This window comes from Mytilus trossulus, chromosome 5 (genome assembly GCF_036588685.1).
Source record: "Mytilus trossulus isolate FHL-02 chromosome 5, PNRI_Mtr1.1.1.hap1, whole genome shotgun sequence".
NCBI lineage: Eukaryota > Metazoa > Mollusca > Bivalvia > Mytilida > Mytilidae > Mytilus > Mytilus trossulus.
Window position 1 is genome coordinate 83,503,744 of NC_086377.1, and position 13,407 is coordinate 83,517,150.

At 37.2% G+C, this 13,407-nt stretch overlaps 2 protein-coding genes across 2 annotated transcripts in view; both read left to right on the forward strand.

The window, feature by feature from the left end:
• LOC134719215 (uncharacterized) overlaps positions 1-13,407 on the forward strand; it is a 347,702-nt gene that overhangs the window by 189,212 nt on the left and 145,083 nt on the right. The window lies entirely within an intron of this gene.
• LOC134719266 (uncharacterized) overlaps positions 1-13,407 on the forward strand; it is an 86,242-nt gene that overhangs the window by 48,558 nt on the left and 24,277 nt on the right. The window contains exon 7 of the mRNA XM_063582269.1: positions 8,763-8,852. Within this exon, the coding sequence (XP_063438339.1) occupies positions 8,763-8,852 (90 nt within the window). The remainder of the gene's footprint in view (positions 1-8,762; positions 8,853-13,407) is intronic.

Consider the following 13,407-nt stretch of genomic DNA (forward strand, 5'->3'; position numbering starts at 1 on the left):
ACTGACACAACTACCATCTCATTATACTCCACCAACACACCTAACACCAATCCTACACTACTGATACAACAACCATCTCATCATACTCCACCAACACACCTAACACCAATCCTACATTACTGACACAACTACCATCTCATTATACTCCACCAACACACCTAACACCAATCCTACACTACTGACACAACTACCATCTCATCATACTCCACCAACACACCTAACAACAATCCTACACTACTGACACAACAACCATCTCATGATACTCCACCAACACACCCTACATCAATCATCTACTACTAACACAACTACCATCTCATCATACTCCACCAAAAAACCTAACACGAATCCTACATTACTGACACAACTACCATCTCATCATACTCTACCAACTCAACTTACACCAATCCTACATTACTGACACAACTAGCATCTCATCATACTCTACCAACTCAACTTACACCAATCCTACATTACTGACACAACTACCATCTCATCATACTCCGCCAAGACACCTAACACCAATCCTACACTACTGACACAACTACCATCTCATCATACATCACCAACACACCTAACACCAATCCTTCATTACTGACACTACAACCATCTCATCATACTCTACCAACACATCTAACACCAATCCTACATAACTGACACAACTACCATCTCATCATACTCTTCCAACACACCTTACACTAATCCTACACTACTGACACAACTACCATCTCATCATACATCACCAACACACCTAACACCAATCCTACATTAATGACACTACAACCATCTCATCATACTTTACCAACACATCTTACACCAATTCTACACTACTGACACAACTACCATCTCATCATACATCACCAACACACCTAACACCATTCCTACATTACTGACACAACTACAATCTCATCATACTCCACCAACACACCTAACACCAATCCTACATTACTGACACAACTGCCATCTCATCATACTCCACCAACACACCTAACACCAATCCTAAACTACTAACAAAACAACCATCTAATCATACTCCAGCAACACACCTAACACCAATCCTACATAACTGACACCACTACCATCTCATCCTACTCCACCAACACAACACACCAATCCTACACTACTGACACAACAACCATCTCATGATACTCTACCAACACACCCTACATCAATCATATACTACTGACACAACTATTATCTCATCATAATCCACCAACACACCTTACATAAATCCTACATTACTGACACAACTACCATCTCATCATACTCATGACCATCTTCCAACTCACCTAACACTAATCCCACATTACTGACACAACTACCATCTCATCATACTCTGCCAACACACCTTACACTAATCCTACACTACAGACACTTTACTACCATCTCATCACACTCCACCAACACACCTAACACCAATCCTACACTACTGACACAACTACCATCTCATCATACATCACAAACACAACTAACACCAATCCTACATTACTGACACTACACCATCTCATCATACTCTACCAACACATCTAACACCAATCCTACATTACTGACACAACTACCATCTCATCATACTCTGCCAACACACCTTACACTAATCTTACACTACTGACACAACTACCATCTCATCATACTCTACCAACACATCTAACACCAATCCTACATTACTGACACTACAACCATCTCATCATACTCTTCCAACACACCCTACACAAGTCCTACACTACTGACACAACTACCATCTCATCGTACTCCGCCAACACACCTAACACCAATCCTACACTACTGACACAACTACCATCTCATTAAACATCAGCAACACACTTAATACCAATCCTACATTACTGACACAACTACCATCTCATCATACTCCACCAACACACCTAACACCAATTATACACTATTGACACAACAACCATCTCATGCTCTACCAACACATCCTACACCAATCCTACATTACTGACACAACTACCATCTCATCATACTCTAGCAACACACGTAACACCAATCTTACACTACTGACACAACTACCATCTCATCATACATCACCCATACACTTAACACCAATCCTATATTACTGACACTACAACCATCTCATCATACTCCACCAAAACACCTAACACCAATCCTACACTACTGATACAACAACCATCTCATCATACTCCACCAACACACCTAACACCAATCCTACATTACTGACACAACTACCATCTCATTATACTCCACCAACACACCTAACACCAATCCTACACTACTGACACAACTACCATCTCATCATACTCCACCAACACACCTAACAACAATCCTACACTACTGACACAACAACCATCTCATGATACTCCACCAACACACCCTACATCAATCATCTACTACTAACACAACTACCATCTCATCATACTCCACCGAAAAAACTAACACGAATCCTACATTACTGACACAACTACCATCTCATCATACTCTACCAACTCAACTTACACCAATCCTACATTACTGACACAACTAGCATCTCATCATACTCTACCAACTGAACTTACACCAATCCTACATTACTGACACAACTACCATCTCATCATACTCCGCCAAGACACCTAACACCAATCCTACACTACTGACACAACTACCATCTCATCATACATCACCAACACACCTAACACCAATCCTTCATTACTGACACTACAACCATCTCATCATACTCTACCAACACATCTAACACCAATCCTACATAACTGACACAACTACCATCTCATCATACTCTTCCGACACACCTTACACTAATCCTACACTACTGACACAACTACCATCTCATCATACATCACCAACACACCTAACACCATTCCTACATTACTGACACAACTACAATCTCATCATACTCCACCAACACACCTAACACCAATCCTACATTACTGACACAACTGCCATCTCATCATACTCCACCAACACACCTAACACGAATCCTAAACTACTAACAAAACAACCATCTAATCATACTCCAGCAACACACCTAACACCAATCCTACATAACTGACACCACTACCATCTCATCCTACTCCACCAACACAACACACCAATCCTACACTACTGACACAACAACCATCTCATGATACTCTACCAACACACCCTACATCAATCATATACTACTGACACAACTATTATCTCATCATAATCCACCAACACACCTTACATAAATCCTACATTACTGACACAACTACCATCTCATCATACTCATGACCGTCTTCCAACTCACCTAACACTAATCCCACATTACTGACACAACTACCATCTCATCATACTCTGCCAACACACCTTACACTAATCCTACACTACTGACACTTTACTACCATCTCATCACACTCCACCAACACACCTAACACCAATCCTACACTACTGACACAACTACCATCTCATCATACATCACAAACACAACTAACACCAATCCTACATTACTGACACTACACCATCTCATCATACTCTACCAACACATCTAACACCAATCCTACATTACTGACACAACTACCATCTCATCATACTCTGCCAACACACCTAACACCAATCCTACACTACTGACACAACTACCATATCATCATACTCCAACAACACATCTAACACCAATCCTACATTACTGACACAACTACCATCTCATCATACTCTACCAACACATCTAACACCAATCCTACACTACTGACACAACTACCATATCATCATACTCTACCAACACACCTAACACCAATCCTACACTACTGACACAACTACCATCTCATCATACATCACAAACACAACTAACACCAATCCTACATTACTGACACTACACCATCTCATCATACTCTACCAACACATCTAACACCAATCCTACATTACTGACACAACTACCATCTCATCATACTCTGCCAACACACCTTACACTAATCTTACACTACTGACACAACTACCATCTCATCATACTCTACCAACACATCTAACACCAATCCTACATTACTGACACTACAACCATCTCATCATACTCTACCAACACACCCTACACAAGTCCTACACTACTGACACAACTACCATCTCATCATACTCCGCCAACACACCTAACACCAATCCTACACTACTGACACAACTACCATCTCATTAAACATCAGCAACACACTTAATACCAATCCTACATTACTGACACAACTACCATCTCATCATACTCCACCAACACACCTAACACCAATTATACACTATTGACACAACAACCATCTCATGCTCTACCAACACATCTAACACCAATCCTACATAACTGACACAACTACCATCTCATCATACTCTGCCAACACACCTTACACTAATCCTACACTACTGACACAACTACCATCTCATCATACATCACCAACACACCTAACACCAATCCTACATTAATGACACTACAACCATCTCATCATACTTTACCAACACATCTTACACCAATTCTACACTACTGACACAACTACCATCTCATCATACATCACCAACACACCTAACACCATTCCTACATTACTGACACAACTACAATCTCATCATACTCCACCAACACACCTAACACCAATCCTACATTACTGACACAACTGCCATCTCATCATACTCCACCAACACACCTAACACGAATCCTAAACTACTAACAAAACAACCATCTTATCATACTCCAGCAACACACCTAACACCAATCCTACATAACTGACACCACTACCATCTCATCCTACTCCACCAACACAACACACCAATCCTACACTACTGACACAACAACCATCTCATGATACTCTACCAACACACCCTACATCAATCATATACTACTGACACAACTATTATCTCATCATAATCCACCAACACACCTTACATAAATCCTACATTACTGACACAACTACCATCTCATCATACTCATGACCATCTTCCAACTCACCTAACACTAATCCCACATTACTGACACAACTACCATCTCATCATACTCTGCCAACACACCTTACACTAATCCTACACTACTGACACTTTACTACCATCTCATCACACTCCAACAACACACCTAACACCAATCCTACACTACTGACACAACTACCATCTCATCATACATCACAAACACAACTAACACCAATCCTACATTACTGACACTACACCATCTCATCATACTCTACCAACACATCTAACACCAATCCTACATTACTGACACAACTACCATCTCATCATACTCTGCCAACACACCTTACACTCATCTTACACTACTGACACAACTACCATCCAACACATCTAACACCAATCCTACATTACTGACACTACAACCATCTCATCATACTCTACCAACACACCCTACACAAGTCCTACACTACTGACACAACTACCATCTCATCATACTCCACCAACACACCTAACACCAATCCTACACTACTGAGACAACTACCATCTCATTAAACATCAGCAACACACTTAATACCAATCCTACATTACTGACACAACTACCATCTCATCATACTCTACCAACACACCTAAGACCAATCCTACATAACTGACACAACAACCATTTCATCATACTCTACCACGCACACCCTACACCAATCCTACATTACTGACACAACTACCATCTCATTATACTCCACCAACACACCTAACACCAATCCTACACTACTGAGACAACTACCATCTCATTAAACATCAGCAACACATCTTACACCAATCCTACACTACTGACACAACTACCATCTCATCATACATCACCAACACACCTAAGACCAATCCTACATAACTGACACAACAACCATTTCATCATACTCTACCACGCACACCCTACACCAATCCTACATTACTGACACAACTACCATCTCATTATACTCCACCAACACACCTAACACCAATCCTACACTACTGACACAACAACCATCTCATGATACTCTACCAACACACCCTACATCAATCATATACTACTAATTCAACTACCATTTCATCATACTCTACCAACACACCTAACACCAATCCTACATAACTGACACCACTACCATCTCATTAAACATCAGCAACACACTTAATACCAATCCTACATTTCTGACACAACTAACATCTCATCATACATCACCAACACACCTAACACCAATCCTACATTACTGACACTACACCATCTCATCATACTCTACCAACACATCTAACACCAATCCTTTATTACTGACACAACTACCATCTCATCATACTCTACCAACACATCTAACACCAATCCTACACTACTGACACTACAACCATCTCATCATACTCTACCAACACACCTTACACAAATCCTACACTACTGACACAAGTACCATCTCATCATACTCCACCAACACACTTAACACCAATCCTACACTACTGACACAACTACCATCTCATCATACATTACCAACACACTTAACACCAATCCTTAATTACTGACACAACAACCATCTCATCATACTCCACCAACACAGCTAGCACCAATTATACACTATTGACACAACAACCATCTCATCATGCTCTACCAACACATCATACACCAATCCTACACTACTGACACAATTACCATCTCATCATACATCACCAATACACTTAGCACCAATCCTACATTACTGACACTACAACCATCTCATCATACTCCACCAACACACCTAACACCAATCCTACACTACTGACACAACTACCATCTCATCATACTCCACCAACACAGCTAACACCAATTATACACTATTGACACAACAACCATCTCATCATGCTCTACCAACACATCCTACACCAATCCTACATTACTGACACAACTACCATCTCGTCATACTCCACCAAAACACCTAACACCAATCCTACACTACTGATACAACAACCATCTCATCATACTCCGCCAACACACCTAACACCAATCCTACATTACTGACACAACTACCATCTCATTATACTCCACCAACACACCTAACACCAATCCTACACTTCTGACACAACAACCATCTCATGATATTCTACCAACACACCCTACATCAATCATATACTACTGACACAACTATCATCTCATCATTCTCCAACAACACACCTAACACAAATCCTACATTACTGACACAACTACCATCTCTTCATACTCTACCAACTCACCTAACACCAATCCTACATTACTGACACAACTACCATTTCATCATACATCACCAACACACCTAACACCAATCCTACATTACTGAACCTACAACCATCTCGTCATACTTTACCAACACACCTTACACCAATCCTACATTACTGACACAACAACCATCTTATTATATTCCACCAACACACCTTACACCAATCCTACATTACTGAACCTACAACCATCTCATCATACTTTACCAACACACCTTACACCAATCCTACATTACTGACACAACTACCATCTCATCATACTCTACCAACACACCTAACACCAATCCTGCACTACTGACACAACTACTATCTCATCATACATCATCAACACACCTAACACCAATCCTACATTACTGACACTTCAACCATCTCATCATACTCCACCAACACACATAACACTAATCCTACACTACTGACACAACTACCATCTCATTATACTCCACCTATACACCCTACACTAATCCTACACTACTGACACAACAACCATCTCATGATACTCTACCAACACACCTAACACCAATCCTACACTACTGACACAACTGCCATCTCATCATACTCTTACAACACACCCTACACCAATCCTACACTACTGATACAACTACTATCTCATCATACATCATCAACACATCTAACACCAATCCTACATTACTGACACTTCAACCATCTCATCATACTCCACCAACACACCTAACACCAATCCTACATTACTGGCACAACTACCATCTCATCATACTCCACCAACACACCTAACACCAATCCTACATTACTGACACAACTACCATCTCATCATACTCCACCAACACACCTAACACCAATCATACACTACTGACACAACTACCATCTCATCATACTCCATCAACACACCTAACACCAATCCTACATTACTGACACATCTACCATCTCATCATACTCCACCAACACACCTAACACCAATCCTACATTACTGACACAACTACAATCTCATCATACTCCACCAACACACCTAACACCAATCCTACATTACTGACACAACTGCCATCTCATCATACTCCACCAACACACCTAACACGAATCCTAAACTACTAACAAAACAACCATCTAATCATACTCCAGCAACACATCTTACTTCCATCTAATCACATTCCACTAATGCACCTCACACCAATCATACACTATTAACAAAACTACCATTCAATCACATTCCACCAACACATCCTACACCAATCATACACTTTTACCAAAACTACCATATAAGCATACTCCGGCAACACATCTTACACCAATCATACACTACTAACAAAACTACCATTTAATTATACTCCAGCAACACATCTTACACCAATCATACACTATTAACAAAACTACCATTTGATTATACTCCAGTAACACATCTTACACTACCATCACAACTACCATCTTATGACATTTCACCCACACACCCTACACCAATCATTCAATAATTTCTTTAACAGCAAAATCTCAAATATTATTCATTGATCTCTTTATAATGACACTTCATATTTGTTGTTGGTTTAGGTTCACTGGTTTTTATTTCAAGTATATATAAATAAGACAACATTCTGCATTGTATAGGTAAAAATAATGCAACAGTTACCTATTACTTAATGCTTTACAGTTTTTGAAATAAAAGATATATATGTGTATAATTAATGAAAGATTATTTGATTGTATTTCAGGGTAAGACTCCTTATGATCTGGTAGAAATAGAAAGCTATTATAAGGAAGAGGAAAAAAGGAAGAAGGAAGAAGTGATGGATTTCCTTAAGGTAAATAGTCTTGTCTTACTTGAAAAGATATTCACAGATTATAAGAGACAAAACAGATTTGGTACAAAGAAATTACAATAAAACGGTTGCCTGTAGTTTTCAATGTCATTGTAGTATTTGTTATCAGTTAACAGTGTAAGTTGACAATTCCAAGCTTGTTGCCTAATATACATGTTGGCATATGTGAAAGACAAATGTTTAAAATCTGTGTTCTCATCTGTTGGATGTCTCTTATTTTTTGTGTCATCAGCTTGGTATCTCCTAGGTATATACATCACATCATCTCCTTTTATGTGTATATAATGCATACCTCTGTGCGGAAAGGTTGATTTACATGTTTATGCAAATATGTAATAATCTTATATTAAAACAAAAAGCACATCTTTACAAAATATTAACTATGCTGTCAACCTGTGTATAGATTTCATTTCAAATAAAGGTAGCCACATTACATTTCATCACTTGGCGTCCGTCGTCTGTCGTCCGGTGTCTTCGTCCGTCGTTAACTTTTACAAATATCTTCTCCTCTGAAACTACTGGACCAAATTTAACCAAACTTGGCCACAATCATCATTGGGGTATCTAGTTTAAAAAATGTTTCCAATCAAGATGGCCGCCACAGCTAAAAATAGAACATAGGGGTAAAATGTAGATTTTGGCTTACATCTCTGAAACCAAAGCATTTAGAGCAAATCTGACATGGGGTAAAATTGTTCATAAGGTCAAGATCTATCTGCCCTGAAATTTTCAGACAAATCAGACAACCTTTAGTTGGGTTGCTGCCTCTGAATTGGTAATTTTAAGTAAATTTTGCCATTTTTGGTTATTATCTTGAATATTATTATAGAAAGAGATAAAATGTAAACAGCCATAATGTTCAGCAAAGTAAGATCTATTGACCCCCTAAGGAATTATTGCCCTTCATAGTCAATTTTTAACAATTTTTTGTAAATTTTTGTAATTTTTTACAAGAATCTCCTCTTAAACAACTGAGACAAATTTAACCAAAATTGGCCACAATCATCATTAGGGTATCTAGTTTAAAAAATGTGTCTGATGAGCCCGCCTACCAACCAAATTGGCCGACATGGCTTAAAAATAGAACATAGGGATAAAATGCAAGTTTTGTCTATTATTTTTTGAAATGTTATAAATAGAGAAAATCTTAAAGGAAAAAAAATGTTCAGAATGATGAGCTCTACCAATTGTCCATTTACATCAAAACTGTTAGACATATTCTTATAGGAGTTATTGCCCATAAATGACAAATTTTACCATTTTTTTTATTTTTGCCTATTATCATGAATACTATGATATTTAGAGAGAAACATTTTTTTTTCGTTATGCCTTATATGATTTGAATTGTAATAGATAAATAAACACTTTAAATCACACAAATGATCAGCAAGGCAAGATCTATTAAAAAGTCAAATTTTGCCGATATAGTTAGTAGACTGTCACTCTTCATAGGAGTGATTGCCCTTAAATGATGATTTTTTTACCTTCTTTTGTGTTTTGAGCAAAAACTAAAGAAGATAGAGTGAAACTAAACAGACTATCAGTAATACAAGATCAACAAAAATAGATTTGTTTGATATGCACACAGACCAAGGTGAGCGACACAGGCTCTTTAGAGCCTCTAGTTTTCTTAACTGATCATTTCAAATAAAGGTAGCCCCATTACATGCATTTCAACACATATTGCCAGATTGGAGCCTAAACCTAAAAACCTGAATATGTGCTATTTTCTTGCAATTAAACAATGGGAGAAATAAAGCATACTTAAAGAAATGATGCATTTTCTCCATTATGAGTATGGTTGATAACCATGATAACACTACTGTTTTCGAACTGCTTCTGAAAAAAAAATATAAAATATAAATCAATTGTTTCAAAAAACAATTGTTAACGGTCTTTCCCCTCTGAAACATGATTGATTGATTTTTATTGATTTATGAATTGATTGTTTAATTGGTGGGTGGGTGGGTGGGTTGGTTGGTTGGTTAATTAGTTGATTGATTGATTGATTGATTGATAGCCGGAAAGATAAATTTATACCCTCACGGAACACGTTGTAAAGGAATTGATAGCGTACTTCCCGTGTTTAAACACTTGAGACCTAGCCTCTAGGAACACATGAAAACAGCATTGAGAGCCATATGTCCGTGTTTAAACACTTGAGACCTAGCATCTAGGAACACGTAAAATAGGCATTGAGAGCCTGGTGCCCGTGTTTAAACACTTGAGACCTAGCCTCTAGGAACACGTAAAATAGGCATTGAGAGCATAGTGATTTATTAATTGATTGTTTAATTGGTGGGTTGGTGGGTTGGTTGTTTGGTTGGTTGGTTAATTAGTTGATTGATTGATTGATTGATTGATTGATAGCTGGAAAGATGAATTTTTACCCTCATGGAACACGTTGTAAAGGAATTGATAGCGTACTTCCCGTGTTTAAACACTTGAGACCTAGCCTCTAGGAACACATGAAAATGGCATTGAGAGCCAGTTTGTCATCGCAACTCCTCTCAAACCACACAACAGAATTTCACGAAACCTTTTTAGATAATAAGGACATACTATGTAGATGTGCATGTTGACAGGAAATTATGATTCAATTTTTTTATTCTTTTACAATTTTTTTTTCTTACACATATTTTATTTCTCCAATGACAATGTGGGGACGTGGGGTATGTGAGCGCGCTCTATAAGGTTGTTTAATTATGGTATCTAGTTGAAAAAATGTGTGTGGTGACCCAGCCAACCAATCAAGATGGCTGCCATGGCTAAAAGTAGAACATAGGGGTAAAATGTAGATTTTGGCTTATAACTCTGAAACCAAAGCATTTAGAGCAAATCTGACAAGAGGTTCAATTATTTATCAAGCCAATATCTATCTGCACTGAAATTTTCAGATGAATCGGACAACTGGTTGTTGGGTTGCTGCCCCCCAATTGGTAATTTTTAAAGAAATCTTGCCGTGTTTTGTTATTATCTTGAATACTGTTATAGAAAGAGATAAACTGTAAACAGCAATAATGTTCAGCAAAGTAAGATCTACAAATAATTTAACATGATCAAAATGGTCAGTTGACCCCTTAAGGAGTTATTGCCCTTTATAGTCAATTTTTAACAATTTTCATTAATTTGGTAAATTTTTGTAAATTTTTACCAAATATTTTCCCCTGTATCTAAAGGGCCAAGTTTATTATAGATAGAGAAAATTGTAAGAAGCAAGAATTTTCAGTCATGTAAGATCTACAAACACAATTTTGTCATGAATTCATCTGTGTCCTTCATAGAAAAAGGTGAGCGACACAGGCTCTTAAGAGCCTCTAGTTTAAGTTGGGACCCAAGGACACCAAATAAAGCGGTTATAGGTTTATATGCATAAAGGTTAATGAGTTCATATGCATATCACTGATATCAGATACAAAAGGGGAAATAACTCTCATATGGAGTCTCCGGATAGCTTCGGTTAAAATTAAAATCCTAATCCTGAAGACATAATGTCAGAGCAAATTGGTAAAACAAATTTGTAGTAATCTTTTACGGTTACGGAGGAGTAGTGACCACAAGAATCAAAGTGATGGATATCACTCATGGAAAGATTAGAACAGTAGTTTGAATTATTTCATACTAAGGTACATGTATGGTGGGGAAAAATAAACATTTATAAAGCACTATTGCTGAAAATTGCATTTACAGCAGATCTTTAGAAGGAAACTTGCTTTTCCAGTACGAGGATAAATGAGCTTAAATTAAATAATATGGGTCTCTAAATTTGCATTTAAACTGCAGTTTATATCTAATCAAAATTATGTTGCCGGTTCTGAACATGTTTCAAAAAAACAAAAAAATGCAAAAATTCTTCTAGTAAATGTTACCAACTATCCTTGTAAGACATAAATTTAGACCAACAGCTAAAAAGTGCCAACAAAAATAATCTACAAATGTTGTTTTGGGGCATTTTGTGAGTTGAAACAGAGGTTATATGGCATTGAAAATTAAAAGTTTTAGAGTGCCTTTTGATCAAATTTTAAAGTATTTTTCAATACAGGGCATTTTCAATTTTATTTTTCAATGTAAACCAATTAAAAAACTTATTTTATTGAAATGTGGATTCTTTCTTGATTGCAAAAATAAATATATTTACTTCTAATAAAAATTCAAATGACTAAAATAGACATAATGATTGATGGGAAATAAACTAATAAACAATGTTTTGTTATTATTAAAAGTTAATAAATTTTAAAACTGTTTCAAGCCAATTCCTGATAAAAAAAGTTACTAAATCTAAATTGCTGATTAATTACAGATGATTATTGGAAATTTATCCAAGTAAATTATAGGCCATACTTGAATACCTTTTATATATTCATATTTATATTCATATTTCATTTTTTAAAGATCTTGTTAATCCATTAATCATTTATCTTTCAGATATAATTTACAGAATCACTTTATGTACTGTAGACAAAAGTAATTGGCATTAAATGAATCTATCATCCTTATAAATATCAAACAAATAATATACACATTTGTGTATTCAATT